Below are 16,659 nucleotides of genomic sequence, written 5' to 3'. Positions count from 1 at the left end.
TTGGCCTCATCTAGTGGCATTTTAGCGTCAAAGGAACAATGACGACATTGAAGAGGGGGAGGCATTAACACTCAAAAGACGGAGTCAGCAGCTTGTGGACTTGAGTTCTAATTTATTTGTGATATAAATACGACACATTAAGATCCATTTTGGCTATATGAGCTCACGTGACGGAAGCTCGAGTTTCAAACACGTCAACACCGACACAAGAACATTTTCCCTCTTTACACATTCAAAGAAGCCCCCGAACCCAACTCGACCTAATCCCCCAAACGCACCAATGGAATGATGCTACATGCCGAGTACATAACGTGTCCTACACAATGTGCAAAAAGTCACGATGGGTTAATAACGTGGTAACTTAAGCAGAGGTTTGAAAGATTTCTTTCATTCAGAGTGCTGCGGCGCTTCCTTCCGGACATGACATGCGTGTGTGGACCCCTCCCCCCGAAAAAAAAAATCAAGTCTGATCAAAAAGGCACTTTCACATTCTCACTCTGACGCACACTAAAGCCGCGAGGCCGCATTCACATTCACTGTGCTGTTCAAGTGTTTTCTGGGGGGCGTTTTTTTCTAACACGGAGCCCCACCCTGTGAGTTTAAGGTTAACTTGTGAGTTTAGTGCAGGGGTTCTCAAACACAGACGCCCTGACCCGACCTGACCGGGGATGCTTTTTTTCCCGTCCGAATCTAACGTTAACTCGTTTCTCTCTTTCACCAGATAACGCTAGAAGCGTAAAGTCGGCAAGTCGCGAAGAAGGGACGCCGACAACGGTGAGCGAACGAGCTAACTTAATTCTTTGGCAGTCATTGACGGCGCGAGACGTCCAATCCATTTGAAAAGCGAGGGCCTCCCGCTTGAAATGAACTGGACGTCTACTAGTGATAATCTCATTTCAAGTCGCACAACATATCCACCACCGAACAGTACACTACGCGAGATAATTGGACCCTCTGCGTAACCCCCGGGGGTTTTAGGACGCTAGTTTGAGAACCTGTAGTGTAGCGAGCAATGAAACCTTTTGGCGCGCACACACACACAAACACACGGAAAGTGACATGCTTGTTCTCCAATTTGCACCCGTGTGTTGGGGCACTCAAGGCAGGCATGAATAATCTATCGTCTAGGACTATTGGAGTTGGTCTGCGTGCGCAAGGCCAAGGCAAGCAGTGGACACGCACGCGTGCGCACTCACACACACACACACACACACGCACACGCATAGCAGAAAAAAGTTCCAAGTGTGGCACCCTGTATGAATTTCCACCCCGCACCCCTAAAGAAGGCTTTTAAAGTTCCTAAGTAACATTCAATAGATGAACAGTCGCTAAAAACATTCATTTGTTAAGTAATTAGCCGGACGGACGTTTGTGTTCGCCCCTGCCGTGGGTTTTAGCAGCTGAACTGAGTAGAAAAAACAATTCCAAAAATGAATCCGAAATCAGATAAACAACCTTACGGCCCTGTATGGTCCAACATTCACTTGACTAGGAACTACTCGTATAATCCCGCTCGGCTCACTTGAAATGCTTCTGTACAACGAGTAGAGAAAACGGCAACCCGACAACACACGTATATCGTTATTAGCATCGGGTGAATGCTGAAGAGGATTCGCGTGATATTTTGCACACCAAATTCGCGCTTGATTGTTGAAAAAAACTGCAGTTGAAAATGAATGGGGACATTTTCCATATTTTGCTCCTTATTCAACTTCTGAATGTTTGAAAATAATTGCAAAGCATTTTTAACATGACAACTTTTTTTGAAATTGTAATAGAATTGGGGCTTAAAAAAGAAGTTTGTTGAGTCTTTTTTTTTTTTTGTCTTCTTGTCATTCACCAATCCGAGTCAAGGAAGTGGAGGTACAACTGGTAAGAAATAACTCGGTAAATGTTTTCTATTCCGTTTCACTTCATTCCGCTGCATTCAGTTCATCGACAGCTCTTCAGCATTCACACTTAGTGTGATTTCTACAGAAATTGCATTCTCTATAATTATTATTCACATTCTCTTATATTGGCTATGGAAACACATTTCAAACCCTCATATAGTTTCTACCCTCCGAAGTTTTGGGGTACCCTGTTGTCCTCGACCGGCCCACTTGTCGCGGGGCCGGTTGGGCTCACATGGTGCAGGATTTGTCAAGTGGCGGCGGCAGTGGCGGGGTGCTGCACTTAGGCGGCACGGCGGGTTTGGGCCTCAGGGCGGGGGGCCTAAGCGGGACCCCCGTCCGAGCCCCCGTCGCCGGCTTAAAGCAGCCCATCGCGTCCGGGGAAGGGTTGGCCGGCCGGGCCGGCGGACCCGGCAGGGGGCTGACGGGACTCAAGGGGCTCGGGGTGCCCGGCGTCCCGGGAGTGCCGGGGGTGCCCGGCGTGCTGGGGGTGCTGTGGGGGCTCGGGGACTCAGAGGAAGAGGGTGCCGGAGGTCCGTTCTTCACCTGCTCCAACGTGTCCAGGACCACGTCCGGAGCCGGCCGGCGGCCCTGGCGGTCGGAGTGGCGGAAGTCCCCCAGCGCCACGCTCACAGTCTCCTCGATATCCTGCGTTAGGGCAGACGAAATCGGGGCGTGATATCGTAAAGCGCTTTGCTTTGGCATCGTGCATTTAGGGATGTGTTTTCCGAGGCGGGCCGTCAAATTTCTCTTACGGAAAGGGACTTAGAAAGGAGCTTCGCTATCCCGAAGGCGGGTCTCAGACCTGCCGTTAGCGTACCTGAGCCAGCGCTCCGGGATCTGCGGCCCTAGCCCGATGGGAGTCGAAGCCGGAGCGTCGAACGAGCGGGTCCTCGGACCTCCTCAGCGAATCGTGGCGGCCGACGCTCACGTTGACGGCGGCCGAGCGTCGCCGGTGTTCCGGGCTGTCCAGGGGCGGCGTCAGGCCCTGGCTCCGCCCCAGCAGCAGGTCCCTGGGACTGAAGTGACCCGTCACCGGGGGCGAGCCGCGCTCTAATGCCGCCCCGTTGCCGTGGCAGTCGTTGGAGCGGCCCAGGGGACGGCGGAACAGACCGTCGGTCCGCTTCCTCCTGTGACTGTTGCAAGGGGGCGCCATTATTAATGACTTGCCACATGCCCTCAAAAGGAAAATAAATTTGACAATTTGAATCCCCCATTTGCTTCATTAAAAAAAAAAAAAAAAAAATCAACGAGGCTATGACTATAGTAAGTGTAGCAGAGCACTAATCTTCACGAATTGAACCTTCGATATAGTTCTATCAAAATGCCACAAGATGGCAGCAAACAACTACTGCCCTGCTGAAGGAATCTGAAATGGCAAATGCCAAACTACGCCTATTCGGGAACCTCTCCTTCGTTGCCAGCTGTTTTTTTTTTTTTTTAATGCACATTTTTGAGAGCAAAAATGACCTGTGGTACGCCTCGGGCGGACGAATTTCGGTGGGTGAGCGCAGGTCTCGGGTGGACCTCTTGTCCTCGGTGCTGCTGCTTCCGCCGTCACTGTCGGCTTTTTGACTCGACGTGTCTGACGCGGCGTCGCCCCTAAAAACACGAACCGCCGTCGACAAGATTGTCAGCCGGAAGCTATCGTCGGTGACGTAATCAATGGACTGATTAGTGAGAGGGGGAGTTCATTAAAAGCCACTCATGCCGCTCGGCCGATCCGTCACATTTCCAGATGTCACTGTGCGGTACGGCCGAGCCAGAAAGGGATATATTCCAGCTGCTGAAAGCGACGAGTCAATTGTTTTTTTGTTTTTTTTTTTATGCCAAACAAAGCAGTATCCCACCATTTAGTAGTGGGAATGGTTTGAGCACAGTGGAATATTTCTTAAACGGAATGAATGCGAAATGCCCGTCGCTGTGGTAACGGCGCAAGACGGGAGATGTATGGATTGCCTAACTGAAGTAATGATTGGGAGCGAGCAGTCAGCAAAGGTGACCTCGCGGAGGCACTCGCCTGTCCTGAAGCACTATGTACTGATGTGGCACCAGGCCCCGATTGCCGTTGTGCCGCCCCTCCCACCAGTCGTGCGAGGCCCGCTGGTAGAGAAGCAGCACGGCACCCTTTTTGAAAGAGAGCTCGCGACCCGATCGGCCCACGTAGTCGAACCTAGCCACCGCCTCCACCGCCTCGCCCTCTGTGAGCGGGAGAGAGAGTCTTTTCATTGACAGACACATGCAGAGGAAAAAAAGGAGGGAGGGAGGGAGGGAGGGATGTCGCCGTGGCAGCAGTTGCCAGGGCAACAGATCACCGTGTACCCTCATCGCTGGTCTGGGTCTCAGTGCCGGCGTCCGGCTCAGTCTCCTCCAAAGCGCCCGGCTCACTGAATGGACTCTCGCTGTGGGAAACAGAGCAATAGAAGATATTATTATTTGTCCTTTTTTGAAAGACTACGTGAATAGGTTCAGACAAAGGGGGATAACCAAATCCGCAAAATAACAACTTTTACTTACCAGTACTGTTCTCCGGTCATGCACGTCTCATAGAGCGGTCCCGGCAGTTCCTTGGCATCCGGAAAGATGTTGTCGTGGTGGAGGATGACTGTCTTGATCACCTCGTTGACGTGCGCCTGGCAGGCCACCTGGTCCAGGGTGTCCGGCGTAGGCAGCAGGGTGGGGCCGAAAACGATGGCCAGGTTGCCCGCATCCATCATGTTCTCGTCGCTGTATTTGGACAGGCTGGAGGAGAATCCCCAATTTAAGTCTCACGCAAGGCCACCACAGATGGATGTACCACTCACTGGTTGAGGAAGGCGAAGAGGTAGCGCATTACCACGAGCGTGGCCCTCGGAACACCCAGGAGAATCTTTTGGATGCACTGAGCTCGTTCGTAAAGGTTTTCCATCCCTGCGCGGTAAAACACTTGATTGCACCGTACACACAAGAAAAGTAATACTACTTTCCATCTCGGTAGAAGTAGAGATACTAGTTTAGTTCTAGTTTAAGCCTCCATCCTTCTCTGGTGTGAACTCACGGACACAGGCGATGAGGTCGTTAAACCTGTCGCTGGGAAAGAGCGGGTTCTCCAGTCCGCGAAAGTACAGCTTCAAGACACCGGCCACTGAATTGATATCGTGGTTGCATTCCTCGTCGATCAGCGGGTCGTTACCTGGACCAGGACAACGTTACGTTCTCCTCATTGTCTTCACTCGCTGGCCTTTGCCCGCCTACCAAAGTCTCACCTCTCTCGAAGGTGTTTTTGATGTCGTTGACTTCCACCTGAGAACCGGACACCCGGAATATGCCTTGATGCTGGAGACCTGCGGGGTACGCAAAAACATTCTTGGCTCTCAAGCGTTCCAGTCATCTTCAGGACCCAACCTGAGGAATTTACAGCGACTACCTCCGACAAAATGCTTCCATTTCTACTCAGGAGTTATTTCTACAAGTCTCTCACTCTGCCTCACCCCACACCCTCGAGATTTTGGCCAGTATTACTGCCGCTTCACCTCATGTTCCAACTGAGTTGTTTTACTAGGTGAAAGCCTTGACTGACTTGATTTTTTTGCCAGAGTAACTAGGGACTTCTGTGGCGTACACATACCATGCAAGTTGATGTAGCGGATGCAGCTCTCTACCAGCAGAGGTATGGCTTTGGTTGAATCCTGTCGATACATTTGTCAGGCTTAAGTCACATATGCCATCCGAATCCAGATTGATCGTCTTTGACGGGAAATGCTACCTGGTGCTTGCTGTGCGAGTTCTTCCGCCCACGACTGAAAGACAACATTTCGCACTGAAACCGCGTCGACCCCGTGAACGACCGCGATTAATAGTAAACATCTTACCTGGTGGTGAGAAGCTCTGCTTTGTAGCCTGCCGGAAAGAAACAATCGGTCTTATTCTTAACATTCTTGACATTCTGGACAAATTGCTTATGAAGGCGAGCTTAAACCGAATAGTTTAATACAGGGGTCCCCAACCTTTTTTGCACCACGGACTGGTGTTATTTGGGTCTCTTTTTCACGGACCAGTGTTCTGACAAATTTTGTAACACTACAAACTTTCTTTAAAGAAAGGAATATTAACTTTGGTTTGATCATGGAAGGACATGTAGAAAAGTTCTCCTCAGATACATCCTGCCATGTTAGCTGCACACAACAACTGCACACAACTTCGCCTTGTCGTTAAGCATTAATTAAGAAGCCCGCTTCACAAAGATACGATGTTGGAAATTGTAGTAAGGTTTTCAATGCTCTCGTAGCGATGTCAGGATATTCCGGAATGACTTTAATCCAGAACCTTGACAGAGTTGTTGTCTCAAATGAACGTTTCAGGTCGCCGTCAATGCGATCTCTACAAGCTGATCCTCCTGTTGCACAGACATGCTCGAATCACTCGGTTTATTCACAAACGGGTCACGAATCCACTGCTTCGTCGTTCGTGGGTCTTCGAGGTTGTAGGCTCATCTTCTGGCTCGTCAGGTGCCCTTTTCGCCGTAAAAAATATCTCCAAAAACGTCTGTTTTCCAGTCATCTTCGCTCGTGTGGGGGCTTATTATTTCCGGGATCAAATGTGCTGCGCCCGTGGCCTAGTAATACGCTATTATTGAGGAGAAGCGCACATAGATGTATTATATACACAAAACAAGATGTACTGCTAGCAGTCCAATCAATGGAGTTCTATGACGACATTCGAATCTATCCTGTAGTATTATATCTAGAGTAGACAGGGATATTGGTGTGTTAAACAGGGGCACATGGTTAATTCAGCCAGAATACGGTCGTTAATTATTATTTCTGTGCAGCCCGGCACATGGGGACCCCTGGTTTAATCTGTACGCATTTACTTATCCGACCTTCTGCTATGGCTTTCTTGAGGATGTCGTGTTTGGCTTGGAGCTTGGAGACGAGGTTGCTCCCCTCCAGGTACTCGCGGAATTTCTGGGAGACAAAGAGCCATTGAGTCGGTTTGACTGATTTTTTGTCGTCTTTGTGCGTGCGTGGCTTGCGTCTCACGGTGAAGTAAAAAAGTTCCGTCTCTTGCTGGTTGGCTCGTCTCTTGGCCAGACTGGGTTTGTTCAGGTAACCGTCGGACACGCTGGACTTCACCGACTCGGATGACGGACTGTGGGTGAAGCTTTGCGAAACATCGTAGTCATCTAGCACCGTCATGTCTTGCAGAGTGGTCAGAGTGGCACCCCACGTCTTCTTCACCTGTGGACAAAACCCGGGAAGGCACAGGGTCCGTATGGCGGAACTGGCACGCCGCGCTATTTGTCGGAGTGACGGCGCTGACCTCTTCGTTCTCTATTTTCAGCGATGCCAAGCGTGTCTGCAGCTGCGTAAGGCGAAGGGTGAGTTCCGCCTGCACCTGAGGTTGGGAAGCGATCTGGCTCACCTGACGGGGCGCGCCGATGCAAATGTCAGACCGCGTTCTGCAGAAGGTAGGCGGGCGGCCAACCTACCGTGTCGCCCATGTGGGCCTGGAAGCTGAAGCGCGGCGGGGGACAGAAGGCGGCGGGGTAGAGACCCAGGAGGCGCTGGCGGTCGCGGGCGGGGTCCAGACCCTCCACGGCACCTTCAAGAACCTCCAGGCCGGTGCGCCTGGATGCTTCCAGGCTGAGTTCCGCCGACAAGTACGTCCTCAGAGCCCGGCTCAGACTTGCGTGGTACCCTAAGTCACAACACTGACCCCGAGCGAGTGCGCAATGGACCGGCGATGACTAACTAGGCCAAAAGGGAAGTTAACAAAAGAGGGTTTCAACTCACGTCTATGATGTCGGGCAGGTCGTGGATGTAGTACTTGAAAACCGAGGCGTTGGTGGCCTCCAGAGTCAGCAGATACTCGTTGCGTGCCTTCAGCGTCTTTACTTTGTTCTCCGAATACTTTGCCTTCCTCTTAAAGCAAACCGAGCAGTCACGATTCGTGTAAATTGTTTGAAAACCAGCCCGAGCGACGCGGTCGGCCCGAACGCACCTTCTCGCGCATTTTTTCCATCTTGCGGGCGGCGTTTCGTCTCTGGTGGCGTTCCTCGATGCGCAGGCCGAACACGGGTTCCGCCGCACCGCCCGACCCGCCCTTGGCCCGACCTTCCAGGCGCTCGGCCTCGCGCAATTTGGTCTCGGCGTTGATGGTCTCCACGTGGTACATGTGGTAGCTCTTCATCACCTGGCCGGTGTGTGCCGACAAAAGAGTTGTCACCACAAAATTCTTCACATTGTAGAAGAAGAAAGTGTGTTGCGTTTGTAACAAACAAAATTTAAGATTTCTTGGGGGTGATATGTTAGAGGAATAATCTAACCAACAATCCTAAATGTTTTTGGAAACAAAGTTTGTTGCTACTCACGGTGTAAAGCTCGTTGAGAAGCTTCATGAGATCCTCTTGAAGCTGAAAGATAATCTCCTTACTCTGTTGGAAGACACAGCAAAGTGATGAATTTTACACGAGCGAGGATCACGTCAGGTCATCGTCACGCCGTTTATTTTTTTCCCCCCGTGAGCCGCGGGAAGGATTAATAATGAAGATGATGAGCTAAAGTGGGAGGCGGGAAATGCGCGGGTGTTTAATTAGCCGCTAAGCCCAGCGGTGCGCCGCAAAACTGACTTGACTTTTCCCTCAGCTGGGAACGAGCTTTCCGAATTTAGCGCACAAGTTGAATAAAACATGAAAAGATGTATTTTTCATGTAGCAAAGTACATTGTTTTGCCTTTTAAGCCGAGCGTGCAATACCTTCAAAAATCGGCAGATGTTCCGGAAGCTTTTTTTTTTTAATTTCATTTTTTTAGCCTTGCCGTGAAATTGTGATTACGATGATGATGGTCACTGTGATGACGGCGATGACGACGAAGGGCGAGCTGACCCTCTTGAGGAGGCGGGCCGAGTCGTCGCTGATGTGAGTGAGGCGGCTGATGACGTTGTTCAAGTAGAGATCGCTTAGAGTAGCGTGGTCCTTGCTCTCCCTCCTCACCTGAAAACCCAAGAAGGAAAAAAAAAACTCTCACACGCCTCCCTCAAATGTTGGCTGGCAATGCCTGACGTTCACCTGGTTGAGCAACAGGTACCAGCAGTTGACGGGTGACAGAAGGTTCTGGTCCTTCCTAGAAGAGGCAGACAAAACGGTGTGGAGCGGTCGGTCCATTCGGAAGAAGCGCTCGTGCGGGTTTCTCACTTATACTGCTGGTGGTCTTTGGTGCTGCGCGTCTTGGCCATGAAGCGCTCGGCCAGCTTCTCCAGGTTCCTGGAGTACTCCGTCTCGATCTCTGCCTTCTTGCGGAAGAAGTCCTGCAGGTCCTGGAGGAGTTGCACGCGCATCTCAGTCTGCTGCTCTAGGCAGCGCTGCTGCTCTACCAGCTGGGCTCGCACATCTGCAAGACAAAGCTCAACTCTTTTCTTGCACTTTTCCTTCTCCGGCAGTCAGTCAACCCTAAATGATACACCAGTGCACTTGAGGAGCCTTTTAAAACATTCTGCTTGCTTGAAGTTAGAATAAATTCTTTACTCTCGGAACTGCGAGCGTTTACAGATTTTCACGTTCCCCCAATGTCTACATTTCCTATAAAAACACCAACACTTCCGTTGAGATATTTGACACATTGAAATCACCCGTCCGCATTTGTCAACCGATTCACACCGTTCCGACTGGATTTTTGGACCGACTACGTCATCTGAGTAGTGCGTGGTGGGTTGTACGTGAATGTCAGCAAAAGTGACATTTGGTTGTCAGAGCAACAGCTGATTTATCTTGTTAACTCATTGGCCGCCATTGACGGCGATGGACGTCCAATCCGTTTGAAATGGAAGGGCTGCCACCCTCCCACTTTAAATGGGTTGGACGTCATCAACTAATGACGATTGGACATCTACGCTTGTCAGTGGCACTGAAAGAGTTCATCATTATTCTAATTACTGCCCGGGACCGTCCATCTCAGGAGTCACCTTGGAGCATATCTCATTAGAAATTCAGAGACACTGAAAGCGTTCCTCCAGTTGGCGCTGCAATACGGACGGCACGCTTGGCTGGTCGACCTGCATCCGTCTCGAACAGCAGGGAGGGAAAAAAGAGCGAGGACTGAATACACAATCAGTCTCCCTCCCTCCCTCCCTCACACGTTCGCACACAAACACACAGAGCAAATCCTCAGGGAGCCTCTCTTCTCTGATACCTGTTGTCTAGGCAACCACTCAGTGTGTGAAGCATGTGACGGCCGAGGTGACGGCGAGGGAATGCGATCCGACGCTTCCATGTTACACTTACGATCGTTTGGAGAATAAAAGCTAGGAGCTGCCTCGTAGTTCTCAGGAACGGGGTTTGAATCAAGGTTTTCTCCGGCTTCCTCGGCCACTCCAAAAACATGGAAGGTTCGTTGAGGTTGGGAGCGGTCTCTCTCGGTTGCACCTGCATGGACTGACTGGCGACCGGTCCGTGAGTCGTCCACATACTAGTAGATGCCCTAACGTTGACTGGCGACCAGATATCGAGATTTCACGTGGCGCTTTGACCAAGCACCAAGTGCTCCAATTTATGTGTGTTTTTGTGAACAGGAAGATTGCGAGTCAAAATTGGTGTTATGAGTGAGTGTCCCCCTGTGTAAACAAGTTTAAAATGAACTACGATATGAAAAGCACAATCGAAGCGAGCGTGTGCCCTCTACTGGTTAATCCAGACCATATAAACAACAATTAGTAATTCTTGTAATTCATCAGCCCTGAGAAAAAAAAATCCATGTCAGACGATCGATGCGTATACATCCTTTGAATATACGTATCCCTTCTGATCCCGCCACGATTAACGAAGGAGCGGTAAATTTAGTTAGTGTCGTCCCCAAGGCGAAGACCAAGTATAATGCAAACAAGTTTTACAGACATCCCTCCAGACAATCTAAAAAGTGAAAGACCACAAGAGAGGACCAGAGTGGCCAATGCATCCGTTGAATGAACGCGACAAACAAAAATTCCAAATCAAAAACCTCTTTAAGACTCCATCGGAATGATTTTCCAGTTATCGGCAACACTCAGATGGTGGGGCGGGCCGAGTTCGGCCACCCAATGCGCCCCCTCCACTCCTTTCTCTCATATCATTTCCATTCCCGGCCAACAATCTGACACACTTGGATTTTAATGAGCATCTGACGAGTGCGGCTCGTCGTCACCCCGGAGGAGTTCAAGGCGGGCTTCTTATTGGTCGCCGGTGTGAGAGTTTGTCACTTGGATCGCGCTGCTAAATTGGTGTTCACCTTCCATTTTAGTTGAAATAACCGCTTTTGTACATTTTCTACGTCCATAATTTGTGCTTTTCTTCTCAAACTTTGTTTTTGTCGTGCCGAGCGTGCCCACTTTGCAGCCTCTGAATGCTTTTATTTGGATAAATCTTTTATGCGCTTCTTTTTTGGGGAACTTTGTCAATATTTTATGAAGGTCAATTCACAACACTTGGTTTGTTTAAACCGTTCACACTGAGCATGTCGCGATGCGGCATTGATGGGTAAAAATGCTCTCAAAGCTCAATCTTCGTTCTCTGAGTTGTCGCATCGTCATGCTTTTCTGCGTGTCGCTGCGCCGACGCTCTTTTCGCGCATCGATACGGAAGCTGTAACATCAGATAAGCTGATTTTGCTAAGCGCGTCGAAAAGACAAGCGGCCTTCAAGTCGCTACAAAAGGCCAATTGAAGTATGCCGAAGTCACCCGCACGAGGCGGTGTGCCGCTTGATCTCGTTTCACGTCACGAATGAGTCTTTCCATTGAAAAATGGTTGAAAAGTACATCAGACTTGATGTCGCAGCATGAGCCTGTCTATGGCGTTGGTTGTGTGTTTTAGCACGGAGCTAATTGGTTTTTTTTTTCAATGCAGAATTTCTTTTTTTTTCTTTTAAAAATGTTCTTTGTTCGTGATTTCAAGTGGAGTGAACATCTTAAAAAATGGTTCTCTAACAGCCACACAGTTGCCATCTCATGCTTTTGTTCGCTAGTCAAATACAAGAAAAATCATCTGAACGATGAATCAGATCTTGAAAAACCCATAAGTTGGCTCACTTGTATCTCAAAGAACCACTGCAGAAGTGTGGAAGGAGGTGAGAGTCCATCACCTACACAAGAAGAGTAAAATAAGAGTTGGGAAAAAAGCAAGGTTTGCATCAGTCCGAAAGGACAGCGAGCTTGAGAAGGAGGGGAGAAAAATAATGTTGCCATAGCAATCGGGTTCCAAGGACACGAGGGCAAGATCCTGCCGGATCATCATCCTCTGTCAGCCAGTCCTGCCAATAGCACCATTTGCCTTTTTAATTGGCTGCCATTGACTGCGATAGACGTCTACTAGTGACAAACTAAAGTGAAAGCGTTAAGAGGGGCAGCATGGTGGCCTACAAGTGAGTGCATCTCCCTTGCGCTTCTGAAGTTCAGGGTTTGAATCCCCACGTTTGTGCGCATAGGCGGATTTACTATTCAGGCGAAGTAGACGATCGCCTTAGGCCCCCAACCAGTAGGGGGCCCCCAACCAGCTGCCCTTGCTCCAACGAGCAACGGCTTGGGCCACCGGAGCCAGCAGCACCCCCAACTATTCGTCATGTGTAATTATGTCAGCATACAGAACAAACAAATAACAAAACAGAAAGTCATTTGAATGACCCCCGCCCCCGCCCCGGAAACGCACTACAATGGACTGTTCCACCACGACGGACAGAGTATCAGTCGCTTAGCTTCATTTAGCACCGTTTAGCATCGTTTAGCTCCGCTTAGCTGTTCGTTAGCTTCACTTAGCTCTCCCGCAGTTTTCACGCCACTAAGCTCACTATTTTTACAGCTCACTTGCTACTTTGCACGTCAGCTATCTTTTATTTCGAACAAATGAGCGAACGTGCACTCCATGAGAGCCAAAGTGCAGTGAGGGAGAAGTTGAGAACAGGACCCTACTGCCTCTTTTAACTTTCTTCTTCTTCTTCACACCGAACATAAGATACACGACAGCACACCCTGTGGCGAAAGAATGTAGTACAGTTCCAATCAGTCATACAATAACACTCAACAGCTGGTTAACAGCAAAAGCACGTCATGTTCGTCATATAAATAATGATTTCTGGAGTTAATCCCACATACTTCAGAATTAATTTCATAATATGTTGAGTAAATACTACATAATACAGATTCTACACTAAAAATAGCTTTCAAATGACACTCTTCATGACAAATATGATTGGCAATGAATAATTATTATATTATATATAGTAGTATACTATAATAATATTGCTAGAATTTTTTTTTTAAGAATTGTTTTGAACAATGTTGGAAAGGCAAAGTCAGTCTTCTGAATCTGTTTACTTTCCATTCTTTTGCACTAGTAAATGCTACCAGCATTTACCCTCATTGTTTATTTGTGATTAATTATTGTTATTTACATGATTGTTTGTACTTTAATAAAGAATTTAAGTGTTACAAACTAGTTTTGTGAATTAATAAGTGTCAACAAAAATTTCATTGCTAAATTAGTAAAAAAAAAACACAAAATTATTAGATTAGTCGATTAATCGTAAAACTAGTCGGCTGACTAATCAGGAGAAAATTTGTCGTTTAGGACAGCCCTAGTGTACCAGAACATATTTCCTCCTCACCCTTCACACCTTTTTAACCCCTGACCCATGAAGAGGGCACCTGAATATGTTCGCCTTAGGCCCGAAAATTGCCAAGTCCGCCACCGTTTGTGCGGGTTGTCTGCCTTTTCCAGAAAACGTTAGTCTGATTGAAGACAAAATCATCGACTGGTGCAAATAAGAACTGAGGTGCCCTTGATGGGTTGGCGACCAGTCCAGGGATTGGTTTGCAACTTGCCGGGTTGGTCAATGGTCACAAGTCTGTTACGACACATACAATATCAGAACAGACAAAGAAAAACAATTGGCCTCCGGTCACTGTAAGGGGGATTGGAAACAGCGATTGGACCAGTCACCAATTTGTTTGATTGTAATTTAGGCGGTCGCCAATTAATGTCAGGACACTGATAGACAATGCACAGCCCACAGCGCGCGAGGCAGAAATGCGCATTGAAGGAATCCGACCTTCTAGCCAGACCGGAAGAATCACCCCAGCCAAACCGCCGGTCCCGCGCTGGCGCAAGTCCAACGACCCGGGCCGGCGAGACCTCTGTCAATCCGGCCAGAAGGGCAAACTCCACTTAACCCTTTGTACTGACTCCATTTTAAAGGTTTAAAGAAGGCTTACCGGGAACAAGTTGACAATTTATTCGGGTCGAGAAGCAATCAAACAGAAAGGCGAAACAGACACACAGACTCGGGCGAGCAGGCAAACTCGTTCCAAGGTCACTATATCACACCTTAACAACAAGAGGCTCTCGAGAAAAAATGACATCGATTAGTTAAACATTTAGTCTTTTGAAGGCTCTCGCGCGGCGGGCCGTGGGCAGGAAGAAGGGTGTGTTTGGGATTAGTGTCTGTTTCTGGATTGGACTGGAGGATTCGGGAGTTAGTGTTGTCCGGGCAACGAGGGTTGTAGATTTTACCATCTCAGCGTCAAAGGGGCTCTTGGAGTCTTGTCAGTCGTGCTATCAGTTGGATATCGGGCGTTCTCTGGTGTTCCTTCTGTTGGGACAGGGCGTCCCGCCATTTGTTCTGGGCTGTCCGGGAGAACTGATTGCTTCTAGAGAATCTTGCTCAGTCAGTTGTATGTCGCACTCACTGGGCATCCGTGATAAGAAGGTATTATCTGATATGCCTTATATTCTGCTTGTTTTTCTTAAACTATGGTATACCGTAAGTGCTATTTATTTTATGTATTTAATGAATTTTATTATTTATTTTATTAATATTGGGTGTGTTAGAGTAATACAGACAGTAATACGGTGCCTACGAGAAAAGGTACTATATTCTTCAGTATCATACTGTGCCGCCCTCGATTTAGTTTTCCGCATTTCTTTTCCCCCCGATTAATCGCGGGTTTAACGAGGAAGACAACAAACAAAAGACACAGGATTACATCTGCGAGTGCGAGAGTATGACAAGACGTGAGATCGTGTTGTGCTTCTGTGCCGCGAACATGGTGGGTGTACTCCATCTGGCCTGTCACATGACGCCATGTGCTGCACTAGTAGAGGTCACCTATCAACGTGTATGACTAGTGGAGACTAAATTTCTTCTGATTTTGTTTTCTCCCTCATGTATGACATTTTTGCTCACTAGTAAATTACTAATACTTCTACTAGGGCACACCAGTACAGTGATTGTCTGTCTAACGATTATCCTGCCAACTCTGTACCTGTCGTTGCTTTGTAGTGTGTCCAGGTCAATCTACTAATATGCAGAACAGATGATGAGATGACTATCCCGAGTCAGACTTCATGTTACCCCAACAGAAAGAGAGCGAACCGGTAGTATGTGGGTTAAATGCCGCAAGTATGTCGGTTCGGGTGAAAGCTGTCCTCTCAGCACTACTGCGCACCTGCACGTACATACCCGCTGCCTCCTGCTCTCCACCAATCAGGATACAGGACAGGCAGGCAGACTTGGGAGGCACATAGTTACAAGAGCTTTAGGTTCGATGGGTCGGGGGGGTCGGTGCATTTCATGTGAGTGGTCATTTAAATGCGGGGCATCCCCACACACTCGGACACAAAAGACCAAGGAACATTTTAATGAAAGGATACAGGATAGAATATGTAGCATACTCTAATATTTTTGTAATAAATCAAAATGCATTTAGTGTGCGTTAAGACGCACAGAAATGTCGTTGAATGTTGCATGTGTTATGAGAAATAAAAAGAATGCAATCAGTCAAGTTAATTAGGAATATGCACGGGTACGAGTGGATGTGGGAGGTGGCCGGCTGGCAAATGGGTGGTCGTAATCAAGGGGGCTGTTCATAATCATGACATTTCTGTGTCCGAGCAGGTGTCTTCTTCCGAAGGGCAAATGATGCAGGGAGCCATAGCGAGTAGGGTACCCCCTTCGCCAAGCCAGCTGACCCCGATGACCCTGAACCCCAGACAACCTCACCCCCTGATCACATCTCCTGCTTTATGCAGCACTCAGGGTGAGCTCCTGAGGTGGGATGCGCGTGCGTACGTACGTGCGTGCGTGCGTGCGTGCGTGCATGCTGCAAGACTCCCGCCTTACCTTTTACTTGACTCTCATAGTCCGCAAGGATCTCTTTGTCCTTTTTGCTCTTATTTGAGTTGGACATGTTGCCCCCGCGAACACGTCACTGCATTCAAAGATATTCAACTGATGAAAAATACTAATCAAAAAGATAATTTCCCGCCTTGTTTGCCGCCAACATGCTCGCCTGGTCCACGCAGCGATGCCGCAGCCTCCGCACGCTGACGATAAGGAGGAGGAAAAAGAGGGGGAGGAGGAGAGCGAGGCAGACGGCAATTAGTTGGTGAGCGCGCACGTCATGATGCACCGGAGGCACGTGCGCGCCCCCGCGCACACACCCACCAAGTTGACACACGAGCGCACGTGGAGACGCGCGTTCTTGTGCGAGAGAGGTGATCGACAAGTGGAGAGGCGTGTCCACACACGCTGGGGTGATGGACGGATGACGTAAGTGAACACACACCAGCGCGGTCTACTCAACTCCTCCAATGACAGAGAAAGACATCCGAGTGGGTGGACAGGATTGACTGGGGTATGACGGAGCATGGTGAGTGCGACATTTTAACTCGTCTGCCATTGACCGTGCTAGACGTCCAATCCACTCTGACTGGGAGGGACTGATAGCCAGCGGTTGCTGTTAAGGGGTGTTTTAGATACCGTATA

At 48.9% G+C, this 16,659-nt stretch overlaps 1 protein-coding gene across 2 annotated transcripts; it reads right to left on the bottom strand.

Annotated features, from left to right (window-relative positions):
• Nucleotides 1–1,799: 1,799 nt before the first annotated feature.
• LOC130928230 (SLIT-ROBO Rho GTPase-activating protein 1-like) lies at nucleotides 1,800–16,222 on the bottom strand. Of its 2 annotated transcripts, XM_057854600.1 has the most exons (23): nucleotides 16,015–16,222; nucleotides 9,068–9,263; nucleotides 8,942–8,996; nucleotides 8,759–8,866; nucleotides 8,245–8,307; nucleotides 7,875–8,066; nucleotides 7,667–7,795; nucleotides 7,363–7,584; nucleotides 7,194–7,295; nucleotides 6,914–7,111; nucleotides 6,754–6,838; nucleotides 5,744–5,771; nucleotides 5,638–5,671; nucleotides 5,500–5,560; nucleotides 5,138–5,215; nucleotides 4,930–5,064; nucleotides 4,697–4,802; nucleotides 4,410–4,634; nucleotides 4,215–4,294; nucleotides 3,913–4,093; nucleotides 3,363–3,494; nucleotides 2,713–3,028; nucleotides 1,800–2,540 (listed from the first exon to the last, which is right to left on the bottom strand). In XM_057854600.1, the coding sequence occupies exons 1-23, from the start codon at nucleotides 16,079–16,081 to the stop codon at nucleotides 2,124–2,126; spliced, it is 3,210 nt and encodes a 1,069-aa protein (XP_057710583.1). In that variant the 5' UTR covers nucleotides 16,082–16,222; the 3' UTR covers nucleotides 1,800–2,123. The 2 variants fall into 2 exon arrangements, with proteins under 2 accessions (XP_057710583.1, XP_057710584.1); XM_057854601.1 differs by lacking the exons at nucleotides 9,068–9,263; nucleotides 16,015–16,222 and having other exon boundaries at nucleotides 8,691–8,866; nucleotides 8,942–8,993.
• Nucleotides 16,223–16,659: the final 437 nt, after the last annotated feature.

This window comes from Corythoichthys intestinalis, chromosome 13 (assembly GCF_030265065.1).
Source record: "Corythoichthys intestinalis isolate RoL2023-P3 chromosome 13, ASM3026506v1, whole genome shotgun sequence".
NCBI classification, from domain to species: domain Eukaryota; kingdom Metazoa; phylum Chordata; class Actinopteri; order Syngnathiformes; family Syngnathidae; genus Corythoichthys; species Corythoichthys intestinalis.
This window is presented reverse-complemented; position numbering and strand designations above follow the sequence as displayed.